Below are 18,818 nucleotides of genomic sequence, written 5' to 3'. Positions count from 1 at the left end.
GTGGTAGTGGATGAAGCTTGTATTGTGCTTTGGACTGTGTGTTGTGGACTTGTGGGAACGGGGAAGACGTTCTCCACGAGTGAAGAAAAATAATAGCATTTGTGTTTTTAGTAGTGTGCCTCCCTTGTATGTCTGTGTCAGGTCAAGCTGGTACAGTGCCATCTACAGTCACATGGAAAACTTGTTGTTTTAGCTTGCAGTTAGTTCAATCTGTGGAATCACGACTTTCTGCATTTAGTCGCTAAGATCCAAGTTTAAGTATCAGAGTTTACCATTTTTGTTTTTTTTTTTTGGATTCCATGACTTCAACCAACTTTTTTGCCAATATTTTTTTCTCATCTCCTGGTCTGTGCTTAAGTCTGTCTTTATGGCGGCAAACATCCAGTTTTCATTCACGTAATCATACAGGAGAACATTAAATATAAATAGACGATGACTGATGTATCCTACAGCAAATGTAAGGGATAAATAAAATGGAACAGTCTCATTTTCCATGCAATGTAGCGAAGCAACTAAAAAGGTAAATAAAATATCAGCTTATATTGTAAAAACTATTAAATATAAATCAGGGGAAGTTATGCTCTGTTGTGTTTCATTCTGGTCACCACACTACAAAACAGAGCAGCTCTAGACCTGTACAGAGAATACCAACTCGGTACATTCCTGACGTTCTTCTTTGACAAATGAAGGGAATTAAACCTCATTAGTAGTTAACAGAGAATGCTTTATGAAGACCTCATCTACTCACTTCTTTAAAATTCTCCACAGCATCCAAATAACTGATCTGTTTGATTTTTTAATTAAATAACTACTCACATATACTAGTGGAAAGTTAACAGAAGACTATTTAAGGTGGAAGCCAGGAGGAATTTATGTACAAAAAAGGCCCAGAGATGGTAAAAACAAACTATGAAGTTATCTACTTGAAATGGACAACTTGGCTACTTTTAAAATGTTGTTGGATGAGATACTGAAACTCCTCAGATAGCAGCTAACCAAATGAGCTTTTTTGGACTGAGTGGTTTCCTCTCATTTTTTATTAATATTATTATTATTATTATTTATTACCAAGATCATTTTCACAGTCTACGATGAAACATTAATTAATTAATTCATTACATTTACCGTATATGGTGCTTTTCTACACTTCTCAAAGCACTTTACATAAGACAGTGGAGAACAATTTCATCCACCACCAATGTATAGCATCCACCTGGATGATGTGACTGCAGCCATTCTTGTGGCAGTATACTCACCACACTTTGGTTATTAGGTGACCAGGCTGTGGTGGGCAACCTAACCAGGAAATTGGGAAACATCCTACTGTTTTAAAAAGATGCCTAGAGATCTTATATGACCAGAGAGAGTTAGAAGCTTAGTTTTACATCACATCCAAATGACGGCACCATTTTACATCACAGTGTCCCCAACACTGCACTGGAGAGGTTAAATCTACATACAGACCACGGGGTAAGTGCCTCCTGTTGGCCTCACCAACATCTCTTCCTGCAGCAACCCAAACCTTTCCTAAATGGTCTCCCATCCTAGGAAAGGTCAGGCCCATATATGCTAAGCTTCAGGTGGATGACCTTTTCTGAAGTGCAAGTGGTGGGGCTGCTGACCATTCATTCAGACCTTTTATTTAGCCTGACTTTGCACCTACCAACACTTGCATTTCAAACTATTTCAGGCACAACCCCGATGAAGGACTAAAAGCCATGCTGTGGCTATAACCTTTTTATTTTTAATCATGGAAGTAACCTTTACCAATTTTTTGCTAAAGTCATCTGTTAAATAATATAAAACTTTAAAGAGTCACAAAATACTGAATTAACAAAGTGTAATAAGATGGATGTAAGATGTGTTAAACTAAATATAAAAAGTAAGCAAATTATGACAAATTCTTTGCCAAAGATCAAAAATATGACTATATATATACCTAATGTATAAAAAATAAGAAAAAAATGAAAAATATAACAGCGGGAATTACATTTATCTAAAACAGAAAAATGCACCATGGTCACCACATCTTCTTTCTAGTACAGTAGCCTTTTCTATAACATTCTGTTGTTTGAAATATCAGACTGCTCTCATTAAATCTCAGGGTGTCTTCCTTACTAACCCACCATCATTCTGACATAATGTATTGCTTTCTTCTGTGTTGATCTTTTGAGATGGTATATTTTATTTGTTCTGAGGGGAAGTTTGTCTTTTTACAGAAGCTCTTTAAATAGATAAATAAATATATATTGTGGCAATCAAGAGTCCAAGACATCATACAGATTTGGGGCAGCCACCCATATATTGTTTTTCCTAGCTGAAAAGGGGTTGCAATAAGTAGCACAATGTGCATATAACAGAGTCCAAAACAGAACTGACTATAGTAGTCCAAGATGGAGGCTTTAAAGGCCTGTGGAGGAACTGATGTCATCAAAATGGCCGGAACCAGAAGTGACATCAGTGAAGGGGCCGGCTTTGGAAGTGACATCAGCAAAGGGACTGGCTCTGGAAGTGATGTCTTCTGAGGCGCCGGAATCTTGCAGGATTTCCCGGGAAAGATCTGTAAGGAACTGAGAAAGACAGTCAGCACACTCCGCCGCCCCCTGGTCGGATGTTTTATTACACTTACTTAGACCCTTTAGCTGCCTCCTACTCGCACGTGTGTGACAATATACATACACACAATAGTCTGAACACACACTAGAATGACTAAAAGGAAAGAAAATTACAACAAAAGACAAGTTCTGACTTGGCTTTCACAGTCAGAGTAAGCCATTATGCATTTGTACTGCTGTTGGTATAAAGGAGGCCCAGTAGCATTACCTGTCACACTTCTGCTGAAAAATTTGTTGCCTGAAAGTCCTCAGTGGTTAGTGTGTCATAGAGAGGATATGCAGCATTGTTCATCCTGGCACTCAGTTTTATTTTAATTTTCTCCTCTGCTACTAACTCAAGGGGGGCAGAATGCATCCTATAACTGAGACTGCCCTTTTAATTAGCTTATTGATTTGGTGTGCCTCTCTTGAAGTGATGTTACCATCCCAGCACACCACAGCATAGAAAATCACACTAGATATCAAAGAGTAGTAGAAGATGTGAAAGATGTCACTGCTCACAATAAAGGAATGCAGTCTCCTAAGGAAGAAAAGCCTGTTCTGCCCATTCTGTTATGGTTAATTTGTGTTACAAGACCATGGAGACCATTGCATTATGAAAATTAATTTTATATTACTCCTCTTCTCTGGAAACTACTGTGAATAATCTGGTCGGAGGCAGGGGTTGTCACCACCAAGCAGTGGAGGTTTGTTCAAGGTATCTGGATCCCCAAAGAGGCGAATTCCATAGGCATTAAGCACTTCAGATTAATCTCATTGCTCAGTATCAAAGGCAAGATTTTATTCAGCATTGTGTTCTGGCGGCTGACTGATTTCCTGCTTAAGAAAACTTATATTAACACCTCAGTGCAGAAGGGTGGAATTCTAGGGATGCCAGGCTGCCTGGAAGCTACAAGAGTAGTCACTCAGCTTATCAGAGAGGAAAGGAGATCTGTTAGTGCTGTGGCTAGATCTGGCTAATGCATATGTGTCAATACCACACAAGCTGGTGGAGGCTGCACTAAAGCGGCACCATGTTCCCAGTAAAATCAAGGACCTCATCTTGGATATTATAACAACTTCAGGATAAGAGTCACTTCTTGGACAATAACATCAAGTTGGCATTGATTAGAGATGGGTATTATCACTGGCTGTACAATCTCAGTCATAATTTTAGCTCTGGCCATGAACATGGTAGCAAAAGCTACAGAAGTAGTTTGCAGAGGCCCATTAACCAAGTATGGATTGTGACAGCCCTCCCATTGAAGCCTACATGGATGACCTCATAGTTACTACATCTTCTGTACCAGGTAGCAGATGGATATTAGAAGGGCTGAAAAGGCTCATGCAATGGGCAAGGATAAGCTTCAAGCCTGCCAAGTCTAGATCATTTGTTCTGAAGAAAGGCAGGGTTTCTGACAAGTTCTGCTCTTCCAGGATGACAACACAACTCCATCTATCAGGAAGTGGCCAGTCAAAAGCTTGGGGTAAACTTTTTGACCATAGATTCAGAGATGTGGCAGCCATCCAGACTTCGATCAAGGAGTTGGAGGCCAGGCACAACTGAGTGGATGAGTCAGGACTGCCCGGCAGATTCAAATGCTGGATTTTCCAACATGGCATTCTCCTTCGATTGCTTTGGCCATTGCTGGTTTATGATGTACTCATTACATCAGTGGAGACAATGGAAAGGAGTGGGTGTCTTTGCAGGTGGCTTGGTATACCATGTAGTCTGAGTAGTGCAAATCTATACAGGAACAACATGCTGCAGCTTCATTTTAACAGCATTATGGAACAGTTTAAAGTCTCCTGTATTGGAGAGGTGTTGCAATATAAAAAATGTATGTCTCGGGAACTTAAGGTCTGACATTGTAGTCAGCAACACTGGAGCGCCGCAGGGGACTGTACTTTCTCCAGTCCTGTTCAGCCTATATACATCAGACTTCCAATACGACTCGGAGTCCTGCCACGTGCAAAAGTTCGCTGACGACACTGCTATCGTGGGCTGCATCAGGAGTGGGCAGGAGGAGGAGTACAGGAAGCTAATCAAAGACTTTGTTAAATGGTGTGACTCAAACCACTTACACCTGAACACCAGCAAGACCAAGGAGCTGGTGGTGGATTTTAGGAGGCCCAGGCCATTCATGGACCCTGTGATCATCAGAGGTGACTTTGTGCAGAGGGTGCAGACCTATAAATACCTGGGAGTGCAGCAGGATGACAAATTGGACTGGTCTGCCAATACTGATGCTCTGTGCAAGAGAGGACAGAGCCGACTATACTTCCTTAGAGGGTTGGCGTCCTTCAACATCTGCAATAAGATGCTGCAGATGTTCTACCAGACGGTTGTGGCGAGTGCCCTCTTCTACGCGGTGGTGTGCTGGGGAGGCAGCATAAAGAAGAAGGACGTCTCACGCCTGGACAAACTTGTTAGGAAGGCAGCCTCTATTGTAGGAATAAAGCTGGACAGTTTAACATCTGTGGCAGAGCGACGGGCATTAAGCAAACTCCTGTCAATCATGAAGAATCTACTGCATCCACTGAACAGTGTCATTTCCAGACAGAGGAGTAGCTTCAGTGACAGACTTTTGTCACTGTCTTGCTCCACTGACAGACTGAGGAGATCGTTCCTTCCCCACACTATGCGACTCTTCAATTCCACCCGGGGGAGTAAATGCTAACATTATTCAAAGTTATTACATGCATTTTTATTACTCTTTAATTTAATTTTTTTTATCAGTATACTGGTGCAGGATTATGTGAATTTCTCCTTGGGATTAATAAAGTATCTATCTATCTATCTATCTATCTATCTATCTATCTATCTATCTATCTATCTATCTATCTATCTATCTATCTAAAGACCCTAAAGTCTCAGCAGCAGGCATTGAAATCCATACTGGCAGAAGATGGAGTGCTGCTAAGGAGTTGAAGATGGCAGAAGTGAGCCTGATGCACAAGACAGTAGGGCGGGGCAGTGGCTACAGGTAGATCAGGCTTGGGTAGCTTTCCGATGCCTAAGTGTACCAAGGCCGAGAGCAAGGAAAGGTGTCTGCTGGTCCAGCAAGAAGTGAGATCAGCAATGGATGAAGTAAGAACAAGCAAGACGGCAGGTGTGTGGCAGCAGGGGGCATGGATGAGATGGAAGAGTGTGACTGAATAAAGGCTCACTTGGAATAACATCTGTGGAGCAGAGCCCCACCACATAAAATTCCTGATCCAAGCTATATATGACACCTTACCTAGCCCGGCAAACCTCCATTTATGGGACAGGTTTGACAAACCTTTCTGTTCTCTGTCCTCTGGGACAGAGACACTAGAACATATATTGAGCAACTGCCCAAATGCCCAAGGAGGTGGTCACTACCACTGGCGCCATGATCAGGAACTTGATGAGAGTGTCTCCTTAGCCATAATAAATAGCAGGCCCCACTGCCCCCCACTCAAATCAGTTAACATTCATCAAGGTAAGCAAGCAGTCCAAACAACAACCAATAGCTTTGGTCGGTCTACTCTCCACTGCACAGGATTGGTAGTTAATGGCAGATCTAGGTAAGCAACTAAAGTTTCTGGTAAATGCTGCAGTAACATTATTGTGACCAGACACTGTCATTTTATCAAAGGCCTCAAAACAGCTAGCTCTGAAAGAACTGACATTGCCTTGGGAAGAATGCATAGAAGGAGACATCTGAGATGAATCTGGCCAAGAACCAGAGACCTTCTGGATGATTGGCGGAAACAGGGTTGGTGAGCACACTGCCACCCAGTGGAAGTAGAGTGCAGAGGCTTTGCTGGACCTTCTTTGAACAGAGTCTGCACCCTGTTGGGTATGAGAGGGCCATTGAGGAGATCAGTCATCAGAACAGCAATGGAGGCAGCAGAGAGAGCTTCCAGTTGGCTGTGGATTAACAGGGTTGATCCATGGGTTAATGATGCTGGGACACAAGTTAGGGCTGGGTGAGGACATATGATGTTGTGAGACCTGAAACACCCAACGAACCCGGGAAACATCACTGACGATGCATCCCAGCATATTTGATCTTCTGGTAAAAACAAGATTAGAGTCCTCTGGAACAGATTATGTCAAAATATAGTAGATTTAGGTTAACTGAACCCAAAGCAATAGCACACATACCAAGCTGAGTGGAACATACAGTGTTATAGAATTTCAGGTAAAGCTACAAGTGATGCTCCAATTGAATAGCTATCAACTGAAATCTGTCCATTTTCAACCCAAATGACGTGACTGAGAATTTCCAAATTGGCTGATCTCAAACATAGATCTTTTTTTTAGGCTAAGTGTTATAGTAAATAAATAGGCTGTACTACCCATCTAAAACAGAATGAAATCTAACAACATAGACCTCAGTGTTAACGTTTGCAGTGAACCATCTATTGGAATGTACTTTGTAATGCATGTACTGTAGTATTCTAAAAGATGGCGCATTACAAACATTAAGAATGCTTTTACAAATCCCATACCAACTGGCATATAACTGAGATGTATGCATTGTATTTGTCAGACCAACTGATGGAGTATTACAAACATTACCACTGCATTTACGATAGACATAGCAACTGGAGAGACATACAGATACACAGACACTTGTCCTTTCGTTAAGGTGGATAGGCTGGTTTCTGCCCATTCAGCAGTTACTCTCTGTTGGAGGCGTTCAGCGTTAATGTTTGCAGTGCAGTGTGTTCGTCCAGTTGCTTTGTCTCTGTTTACACACCATTTGGTACAGGATACATAAAAGCAGTGCTTGTGTTTGTGATGCTGCATGTGTTGGAGAGCAGAGACATAGCAACAGGATGGACACACACACAGACAAACAGACACTTGTCCTTTTATTAAGTTGGATTATAGTGTTATAAAGTATTATGCCCATCTTGGGTGTAACGTTAATCCGCATCTAGTCCTGCATGTAAGCCATGCAACCTACAGGGAAAAACCTGGGAGTTGGTGGCAGGATTTGCACTCCAGCCACCATAAAACACCTCACATTGTTCCATTCCATCTGAACTAATGTGGTGCTGAGGTCTCACCAATTGCATGGCTGCACTCGGGTCCTAATCTGGGATCCTGAGTTGGTTTGTCATGTGGTGGGTGCGGCAATGCGTTGTATCAGTGCGTGCTTCTAGCCTCTCTCTCTCTCAAAGTATTATGGTACTTGAGAAAGTAGCCATGCAGTGCTGCAGCAAGAAGGTGGCCTTTAAAAAGAGAGGGGCGTGTTAGGTTTAGGGAGAGAGAGAAGATTGAAGTAATGGCTTTCACATTGAACAAAGTGCTATAATAAACTGAGAACGTGAGGATAAAAAAATAGGTAAATATGTTATCCTGTTGAATTTAGAGAGAAAGAAAAGGGCTCTGCAACTGACTGAAAAAAGAACACTCACAGAGGTGTGTATCTTCCATTGAAATTAAAAGACAAGCTGCTTCAATCAGTCCAGATCTTTTCATTTTGTCTTTTAGTTACAAGGAATTCTCCTTGTGTGAATGTGGACAGCGGGCAAACTTGTGTTTAGTGCAGGAGCTTATGTTTTGAATTTAAAGAGGAAAATATTGTCTTAAAAATAAAGAGATGCTCCTTTTAACAAGTTCAGAATCTGGCCATGCTGCTCAGTAAACAACAGACTTGTTACCTTTAGAGCCAAATTAGGCAATTTTACTTACTAAATTCTTAAGCCTGTTAGTTTTATGTCTTCTTGGTAAAGATCTTATGAACATTTTAGAATTGTGGATTGTAAGAGAGACTAGACAACGATTTTACTTTATGTACAGTACTTTAGACTATTCAGTCGCCAAAACTTTTTAAAAATGTTCCAGCATTGTCTCAGATTCTAAACTCACCATATATTAAAGTAAGAATTTTAGCAGTTAATCTACAAAACATTGTACATCGTGTAAAATGAAACAAAACAAAGTGAAAATCTTTCCGCAATTTTTGTTAAAAGAGGAAAAATGAGAACAGTGAGATTTATAAAGTATTCCTAACTGTTGTAAATATAAAGTTGACTTTATTCAAGCACCATACCAAGTCACCCAATTTGATGTAGGAAATATGGGGATCACATGTTCTAAATTAATTTATGAACTCACTCTCTTACTGAGGTCCAACAGTATTGTAGAGATTTTCCAAAAAGCAAATTAAAATTAAGATAAAAGTACATTCAACACAAGTCAGCGATAGCATTACAATGGATCACAGTGCAAGTTCATCTGAAAAGCCCTGAAACATACCTTGCAGTTCAGTGAAGTCCATCATACAGAAGTGGGAAAAAGAAAAAACTACAGTCACACTTATAAGGTCAGACCACCATTCTACACTCAGTTTTCAACGAGAATGGCATTTGTCTGAGAGGCTACTGTGACGCCAATTGACTAAAGACCACGTCACACTAGAGGACTCTTCCACTCATAGCATTCATTACATAATCTTAGTGAGTCAGAGGCAGTTGGCAGTGAGTATAATGTGACAGACCCGGTGGCTCACACCAACTAGTCCACAGTTCGCTCAGACAAAATCCAAGAGATTTAGATTTGTTTTTAGTCAAGGGGTGGACTCTGTGTGCATGACAGCTGACAATTAAAGAACACTCACTCAGGAGTGCAGTGTATATAATGCATGACAAGGAACCTCAAGAAGATCAGAAGTTTGATGTTTTCAAGACACAATGGAAAAAAGAAAAAGGGAGGCGAGACTGTGGCTGAACTTGCTGTACCTGTCAACTCTTTGTGCAGCATGGGGTCTGTCAGGCACCATGTTACTGGCTGTCACAGAAAAGGACGAGCACAACTGTGCTGGGCGTTCAGCACGTACTTGCTAAATTTAACTTGCCCAGCGATTTCCAGTCATGTAAACCAACACGGTCTGCCAATGAGATCATCAACTCCAGTTGGCAAGCCTGGCATACCCCACAAAGTCGCTAATATGACTTCACCTTAAGTTGCAGCAGTAAGAGAGAATGTTCACGGATCAACAATCTTCAAGGCCTTTATGGAAAAAGCAGTATGTGTGCCATTAATCTAACATTGCATATTAGCCATACACAATGTAAAATGTGGAGGTGGCAGCATCATGTTGGGGATGCATTTCAGGAGCAGGCACTGGCGATTTGATATGGATTGATGGGAGGATGAATGCTGTACAATGCAGCCCAATTCTGGAAGGAAATTCTGTCCCTCTGTTTCAAAGCTTAAACAGGGAAGGAGATTTGCCTTTCAACAGGAGTATACTGTCAGAGCGACAATGGAGTGGCTTAAAATGAAGAAAAGTGTTGCCCTTCAGTGGCCCGGTCAGAGTCTTGACTTTCTTGCCACAGAATGTTTTCAGCGAGACATAAAAAACAGGTACTGCTTGAGCAAACGATTGGGGAGGAATACTTACAAATTGTTTACAGTTCAGTTTTTAAAATTAATTTTTTAAATGTGTTATAATTATTTTTTGTTTATTTTTGGGGCAGCACTTTCAAAAATAGCATTTTATTTACAAATAAATAATCTCAGTAAATTGGATCAAAATTCATGGGTGATAATGACAATCGTTTATGTGAAAAAAGGGTTGGGAACTAAATTTTTTTTCAAGGCACAGCATATGCCAGTTGCATACATAAGGATACATGTTTTGTACATATTTTTCTACTAATGAATGTTTTCTTCCTTTTTCAACAGATTGTATTTATTTTATTAAGAATTGTAATTGATGGGCACTGAGAGATAAGCCTCCAATTTCTAATTTTGTTAAACTATGGAAAAATACATTATTTTAATTGTAAACATGCCATTGACAACACTTTTAACATAGGAAAAAATCGACTTTTTACACTGAATCTTAGGGTTAAAAAAACAATTCTGGCCAAATCTGTGATCAGTATAAGCCCCAAAAAACCTGACCGGAGAGTCTCTAAAACCAACCATCAGATAACATTTTGTCCTCGTCTATAGTTTCGTAGCTGGGTTGCCATCCAGGACCAGCCTAAATATCACCATTTTTATGCGGATTTCCTAAAAATATTATGTATGTATTTGTCTCCTGTTTGGCTTTACACTGTTAAAGCTATCCACTGTTGGTCAATGCCAGAATACTGTTAGGTAGAGTACCAAAGAAAAATCTCACATAGGGATCAACGTGTAATTTGACAGGATGAGAGTACCGATCGTGAATCCGTAGCGCTAACCACAGCGTCACCTTACTCCTTCAAAACTATCACGTCCATGGCCGCGACCGTTCTTTCTAGCCTCCCGTTTGTGGCATAAAGTCAGTCTTTCATCGGTTCATTACTGGACAAGTTACAGGGCGCCGTCGGAATCCTAATGATGCGGCGAATCCCCTAGCTGCTGCTTCTCACTGCACTTGACAGACGGACCTAGCAGAGTTAGTGTATACTTCCATTCCACTAATCCGTGCTTGTTTTCAAGCACCTCACACATCGCTGTCAACTACACGCATCCTTTTCAGTTTTTTTTTTTTATTTTAATTTTGGTTTAACAAAATAATTAAACATCAAAATGGAAAATTACCGCGCAGCAATGGAACTTAGCGAACTCGGCCGTACTCTGTGTTACCAAAACTCACATCACACAATTTGGAATTGTGATCAGAAACGTCAAGAGCAACAAATCGATGGAAGTCCGGAGAAGATAACGGAATGTCCTGAAACACGCGACATCCCCTTAGTTTTACAGCTGCACATGGCCACGGCGGAATCCCTCGTTTCTGGTAAGATCGTATTCTTTCTTTGAGAAGAGTGGTGACTTTTATTTACTTTGCATCTACACGTAGGTCTCACGTGCAACCATTTCAGCGAGTAAATACTGAATGCTGATGAATACAATTCACCTTCTCAATTATTATTGATTTTACTGTTCATATGGTAAAGAAAAACATATCCTTATTTACGCAGTATTAAAAATCCAAACAAAGAAGTTGTAGTCATTGTGTTTATCAAAGTGGTCTTTGGTAGAGGTCTTTATATGCTTATATTAAATACAAAACACCCGCTTTGCGGATCGATAAGCCCGTGCCTGTGCCATCATCAGCATTGACTTAAAGGATGGAAGTCGCTCCAGCCCGCCGCAGGACAGACAAGTGGAAGGTTAACCGGAGTATCTGTAGGGCGAAATCAGCGAGCATGTGCCGGCAAAGTCAACCAACTGTTAAAAGGATTGAGTTTGTCGTGTCATAGCTTGGTGAAAATTAATGCCAAGAGTTTTATTTTTGTAATGTGAAGAACGAACGCGGAACAATCAAGTAGAAATATTAAAATAGCAGCAAAGGAGTCTGGGCACTGAGAGAAGTCTGCATCTTAGCAGCGCGTTTACATTTCCGGGTTTCTTAGGGGGCTTATGTTTGTACGGATATATCTATTATAGCACTTCAGACCTTTCTTCGCAATAGCACCTAAGCTAAGCCTTGAATTACTGATCAATTCACGTAGCCGAATATCAACTATTAAACTAGGATGTTACTAGCTATTCGCGTGATTACTATTTAGGCTTTTTTAAAAATACCTTATTATTTGTCTGTTTTTAAACCCGCGTATTCCGATTAGGACTCCTGAATTGAGCGTCAGTCCATTCCAGAACACCGACATTCATTCATATCGCTATGAAATGCACACACGAAATCAGTCCATTGCATATCTTGCAGTAGTTTTTCAATTTAGACTATTACATGCTATTATCGTTGCGTTGTACAGTACCTCAATTCACTTTGTGTGTCTTACTGAGTTTAAACCAGGCGTTAAATTATATAAACAGGCGACAATGTGGTGCAGCTTGCAGCAATTCTGCGTCGCGGATCCCGCGCCCTTATATTGTGGAGGAGCACGTGTACATTCGCCCAATATTTACGTGGGTTTTCATCCGGGGACTTCGGATTGATTCACAATCGCTTATGCTTCCTAACTGGACAGACTGATATCCTTTGAAGCTTAATTGATTTGGTATTAAACTGTGATGATTAAATGTTCCCTTAATTTTTTGAACAAAATACATAACTGCTAATATAAATAGTTGAAAATATATATTGCATATAACTGTATATACTGTATATTAAGGTAGTTGCATACTAGTTATACTTTTAGATGTGTGTTTTGCTGGTATTGTATTATTGTTAACTATTTTGAGTATCCACACTGGTAAGAATTTCATTTTACAATAGTTAATGCACTCATGACAATGAACTTGAATTTGCAGTTGATTCCATACTGACCCTATATGAGTGTACTTGGGTCTGTGTGTGACCCCAGTGATAAATTGACATCCTGACCTTGCCTTTTTGCCTCCAGGGCAGCCAGAATAGTCTGGGTTATGTGGTATGGGAACATTTGTTATGTTAAATAAGATATACATACATTTTCTTAACTCCATATAGTCCATTGGGGGTCATGGAAAAGCAGGATCATTGCAGCTTTGTGAGATCAACCCTGGACTAGGTGCCTTCTCAGACACACTCCACACATACAGTCTAATCTGCCTATTCTTCACATACAATAAAGTTTTCGCATTTTTATCATATTTACGTATGTATCTGATTTAGGCATGCTGGCACTTTGATGTGGTTCTAGAAATTAAATGATATCATGTCCACCATTGTTATTGTGCTATTATATGATATTTTAAAACAAACACATATGCTTATTTTGGCATTTTTTTTGGTTTGTGAATGTAAATCAGTGTTAATTGATCTAGACACTTATTTCTTTTACTCGCTTAGTCCAAGAAAGGATCACAGAAAACACGGGTGTGCAAGACAGGAGCTAATGCTGAATGAGCCCAACCACAGGGCACTGCCAGGTGCATGTTTACCCTAAGCCAAGCCATGAAAGATAGCCCCACCTTTACATCTTTTAGATGTGGGAGGAAACCACATTACGTGCAGAAAGTCTTCTCCCCACAAACACATAAGGATAACAAACAAAATGCTGACAGATAGTAGCACCCTGACCAGCCTGGAAATAATTTCTAGTGATAAACGAACATAGAGCTTAAACCATTGACTATGATGTCATGCTTTAATTTATTTTTTGGATTCAAAACTATAATATATTAAAATATCGAATAACTATCATACAGTAGTATTTGTTCATTTTTGAAATCCACATATTCAGAGCAGGGTCACAAGGAACCTGGAGCCTATGAAAGCAAGCAACAGGCCAGGACAGAGCACCAGTCCAGCGCACACACGGGCCGATTTAGTATTGCCAATGACCTAACGTACAAGTTTTTGGACTGAGGGAGGAAACTGGAACACTCAAATAGAACCCATAAACACACGGGGAGAACATGCAGACCCCATGTGGGGAATACCTGGGACGTGAATCCTGGTCTTCTTACTGCAAGGCAGCAGCGCTACCACAGCACAGTCCTACACAGTGGTATATCTGTACATATATCTACTGTATATCTATAAATATATCTAAACAGATTAGATAGATTGTTTTGAGCACATTAACAGAATAAAACAGTTGTTTTCCTATCAGAATTACAAACATTATTATTTGCTGATCCTCCCTGTCCAGGATTCGTTCCTACCTTTCATTCTTTATTGGCAGGACAGGGTCCAGCACCCAGTGGATAAACTAATTTGAAAATGGATGGATGGATCATATATGTATATGGAGGTGTCAGTGTTTGTGTGCATATTCATATCCAAACAAAGTTTATAACACTAGCTTAAAGACTCAAATACAAGGTCAACTACAGTATAAAGCTGTATAAATATTTAAAGTCTACAGACGACCTTGTTCAGATGCTCTTTGCATTGTGCATTTTTATTATATGTTATGTAAAATCACTTGAAAAAGTAAGTACACACCAGAACATGCTTTTTTTTTTTATTACTAGGGGGCTTTGCCCCCTGCTCGCTTCACTCACCAACCCCCCCTGCCAGCGCTACGTGTCAGCCACTTCGCATCTCTGCTACTCGCGTATGTGAATTTCACTTTAACTAAACAACCAAATTTTTAATTCTCGCAGATAGGCTTCTTCATTGGGAAGGAACACTACTTTTCCCTGATGGCAACATGAATTAGATGTTCTACAAGTCTCCAACTTAAAATTTAAATCTGAACAATATATTTGCTGTCTTTTCGCTGTTCCGTTATTTCATCGAGTAATAATTTCCGTTTGTTTGTGCTAATGCAATCTTTACTATGCTTTTTTTGAGATTTTTGAATTTTAGTACTTCCATTATCTAAAACCTGTTCTGCATGTGTACCACACCAACGTTTTTGGAATCTTTTAATTCTCGTGGATATGCCTCTTCATTGGGAAGAAACACTATTTTGGTTTTCCCTGGTGGCAACACGAATTAGACGATCTACAAGTCTCCGACTTAAAGTTTAAATCCGAACAATATATTCGCTCTCTTTTCGCTGTTCTGTTATTTCACCGAGTAATAATTTCTGTTTGCGCTAATGCAATCTTTACTATCAGTTTTTTGAGACTTTCGAATTTTAGTACTTTCATTATCTCTAACCTGCTCTGCATGTGTACCGTGGCAATGTTTTTTATTTCTTTCCGATATTCTACTTTGTCATCTACTCTTTGTCTTTTATTTCCGGCCCCGTGTATGGTTAAATCTCTTGGCACAAAGTCTCGTCTCATAGGACGTGAAAGTATCTCTCTGAAAATGTCACGTCTCGTCCTAGGATTTTTTAATTATAATGGAGAGATATCTGAGCAACCTGGCTGATTTCAGGACTACAGGGGATGAGTTATGAGGAAAGAGTAAATGAGCTGAGCCTTTGCAATTTAAACTAGAGGAGATTTAGAGGAGACATGATTGAAGTGTTTAAAATTTTGAAGGGAACTCGTACAGTGGGTTGAGACTGTTACTTTAAAATTATTTCATCAAGAACATGGGATACAGTTGGAAACACGTTAAAAGTAAATTTCGCCCACCCATTAGAAAATTTTTCTTCCCGAAGAAAATCAGTAGACACATGGAGCTACCCAAGTATCATGGTGGACAGTAAGACTTTAGGGACTTTCAAAACTAGATCTGACATTATTTTAGAAGAATTAAGTGGATAAGACTGGTGGGCTTTGTTGGGCTAAATGGCCTGTTCTCATCTAAATATTTGAAATGTTCTAATATCAAGATTTGATCTTCATTTAAACAGCATCTTTAGATAAAAGTGATGTAAGTAAATTGATAACAATGAACATTTTGACTTTGCAATCATTCGTTCAACACAAGATGAACAGATATGCCAAATCTTGATATTTCCACATGTTAAAAAATGAAAGAAACACTTCATGGGGTGTATTTACTTTTTCACACTATTGTATATTTTAACTCTTCTCAGCTATCCCAGTGCTGCATTGCATTTGTTGTCCCTTTGCATCTCTTGAATCGTAATTTAATGCTACTAAGTTGTAATTTTGCACACTCACACATTGGTGTGCTGCTTTTGGAGTAAACAGTGTGTGTATGTTTGCAGTTAGAATCATATTGTATTGTTTTATATTTATTTAATGTTCTCTTCATTTTTTCGAATTGCATTAGGCTTGGAGACATTTCACTCTTTTTACAGAAAAGTGGCCAAACTCTATCTTGTTATTCTGGAAAAATATCTACAAAATAATGAAGCTTTTACACAGAAACCTAACACCAAGAAAGGTAAGCAACATTTTTTTTTAAATATGCACTTCATTCCTGTAAAGTTGAACAAGAAAGGAAATAATTTAGGAGTTAATTTTTAGTAGAGTGTAATAGTGAAAGTGTTTTGATAGGTTAATTCATTTGGTATCGAGTACACGTAAGCCAGTTGAGGGTCACGAGTGACACAACCCAGCATCAGTCAGGATGCCAGCCCATCGCAGGACTGAACTCAAAATTCTAAGTGTGTGCTATTGGGTTTAGCTGTTAATTATTCACTTGTATGCTGATGGCAGATAAGCTCTTTTATAAATCAGTTGAAGTATACAGATTACTGTATATATTAATAGTATTGTCACGTGTACAGAGGACAGTGAAACTATTACTTGCATGTCTGACAAACACTGTCTGGTGACATAAGTAAGAATGTGTTAAAATCCATAATATCATAAAATCAGCTTACCTGATGTACTCCTTACTTCTGTGCCACTTGTTCAGCTCTGCTTTCATACCTTGTAGCAAAAACCCAGAGAGGTCTGCATGCATTTTTAGATATATTCTTTAGTGATTTGCCAAAATTGTGCAGAAGAATCTCTTACCTAATGCCGTCTAATGTTTTAGTCAAAATTTTCAACTGGAACGCCTCCACAAATCAGATTTGAAAACTTGGTCCACGTTTGTCAAGTCGGAGTTTGTCCGACTTCAGTTTATGACGTCAATCTAAAATGGCGATGTACACTATAGTATTATATGTTTATTGGGATATCTGTCTATTTGTATTTCATTAAACCAGTCGTACACAAAGTACTGTCCAACTTGTATCTATGGACGTGTTCCTCTGGTGTTTGGGTGCTCAAAATAACATGTAATGTGTTGTTATCATCTGGTATTTATTCTGATGGAGCAAGTACAACAAAGGTTTTCCTGCAGTTGTCTATATTGGTTTTCAGAATGTTTGACTGAAGCAGGCCAATTCAAGTGTGATGTCATTCCCAGCTCCAACTTCCAAGGTAAATAGAACACAGCATAATGTCTGTTGTGGACTAAGCCCCACAACAGGTAGACATGTTCTTAATCACTACCACACGTTTATTTACAACTACAGTATTTACAATTAATAAAGTGCCACACAACCACCAAGACTCCCCAAAGTCCAGGCCTTACACTGCCTCTTTGCTTCAGGCCGCCTCCATGCCTCCTCCAGAGACCTTGTCCTTCCTTCTCTCCCAACTCCAGCCTTGAATGAAGGGAGGCAGCCCCTTTTATAGCCACCTGGATGTGCTCCAGGTATCTTCCAGTAACCTTCCACTGACACGCCCCTGTGTGGCGGAAGCACCGGCTGTGTACCTGGAAGCACTCCGGGTGTCCCCGATCCTCTTCCTCCCAGCACTTCCGGGTGTGGCAGAAGTGCTGAGGTCCAGGGCTCTCTAGGCATTGGGGCACCCCCTGGCGGTGACCACGGGCCCCTACAGGGTTGAGCTTCCAAGCTCTCTACCCATGGTTCCCAAAGCAACCAGGGTGGTCGCCCCCTGTTCGGTCCTTTTGGGAGTCCCGGATTGGTAGCAGCCCCAGCCACTCACCACACTGTATAAATTAATTTAAGAGTGACAATAAAAACTTTTGAAAAATGTTATGTAAAAGTTATTGGTATGGTGGGACTGTGGTGAGTATTTTTGTTCCCCAGCTCCAGGAGACCGGATTTGAATTTCAGCTCAGTCACTTTCTGTGTGTGAGAAGTCTCTTTTCACCAAAGTCTCCATAATAGATGTATGTGAATTCAATACCTTTAAATTGGACAAGCAAAAGAAGGGCTGACTGTGTTTGTGAGTGCCCCTTGCAATTGACAGGCGCTCTGTCCAGGGTTAGAGCATTTTCACAGTCCAGGAAGACTCCAGCCCAGCAGGTCCAGGTTTCAGATTGAGGACCATTTACTGACACAGATTTCTCATCCTTTATTTTCCTACATTGTCACCTGCATATACTCACTCACAGTTACAAATTAATTAATTTCCCTAAAAGTGGAAATTCTGGATGATCTTTGCATACAAAACTGAAGTGTGAAGTGTCAGACAGGACATTTTTAGTGCAGTGAGTGGCACTGACATTTGCTAGACTCTACTCCAGATGGCTCCGCAATATTATTTACAGCAAAAATAAAATCAATTTAATCTGCTGCATATAATAATTCTGACAGCTGTGGCAACAGTATTAAATTACAAATAACTCACCAGGAACAAATAAGATATTCAGACATATTATGGCGCCAAATGAGCACTATACTACACATGCTTATAAAGTAGCTGAAGACAGCGGCCTAATCATGCTAACTAGCGCCGTGTACATGTTATAACAGTTTAGTGCTGTACATACATTATGACTTTACATGATACTATGCAATGGTGCACTTCCTACTGTATCTCACCCTGTGAGACCTTGGAGAGCAAGAGCGCTGAGCTGTGACTTGTCTCATGTGATGCAGCCTGACGTTACAGTACGTCCAAAGCTACAACTTCTACTGCAGATATAATCTAACTAACTAAATCCTAAAAGTATCTGAAGTCCTTTTTGCAAATATTTTTCTTTCTTCATCCTGCCCAGTCTGTAACATCAATCTGCA

At 40.0% G+C, this 18,818-nt stretch overlaps 1 protein-coding gene across 3 annotated transcripts in view; it reads left to right on the top strand.

Moving 5' to 3' along the window:
• The first annotated feature begins 9,441 nt into the window (after window positions 1–9,441).
• The window catches only part of LOC120532823, a 31,452-nt gene continuing 22,075 nt past the window's right edge, over window positions 9,442–18,818 (top strand). For 2 of the 3 annotated variants that reach the window (XM_039759240.1, XM_039759230.1), the window contains exons 1-2: window positions 10,823–11,314; window positions 16,109–16,222. In XM_039759240.1, coding sequence (XP_039615174.1) covers window positions 11,104–11,314; window positions 16,109–16,222 — 325 coding nt within the window. In that variant the 5' untranslated portion in view covers window positions 10,823–11,103. Of the gene's footprint in view, window positions 9,946–10,822; window positions 11,315–16,108; window positions 16,223–18,818 lie in introns of those variants that run through there. The other variant, XM_039759247.1, reaches the window with a different exon arrangement.

Source organism: Polypterus senegalus, chromosome 1 (genome assembly GCF_016835505.1).
Source record: "Polypterus senegalus isolate Bchr_013 chromosome 1, ASM1683550v1, whole genome shotgun sequence".
NCBI lineage: Eukaryota > Metazoa > Chordata > Cladistia > Polypteriformes > Polypteridae > Polypterus > Polypterus senegalus.
This window is presented reverse-complemented; position numbering and strand designations above follow the sequence as displayed.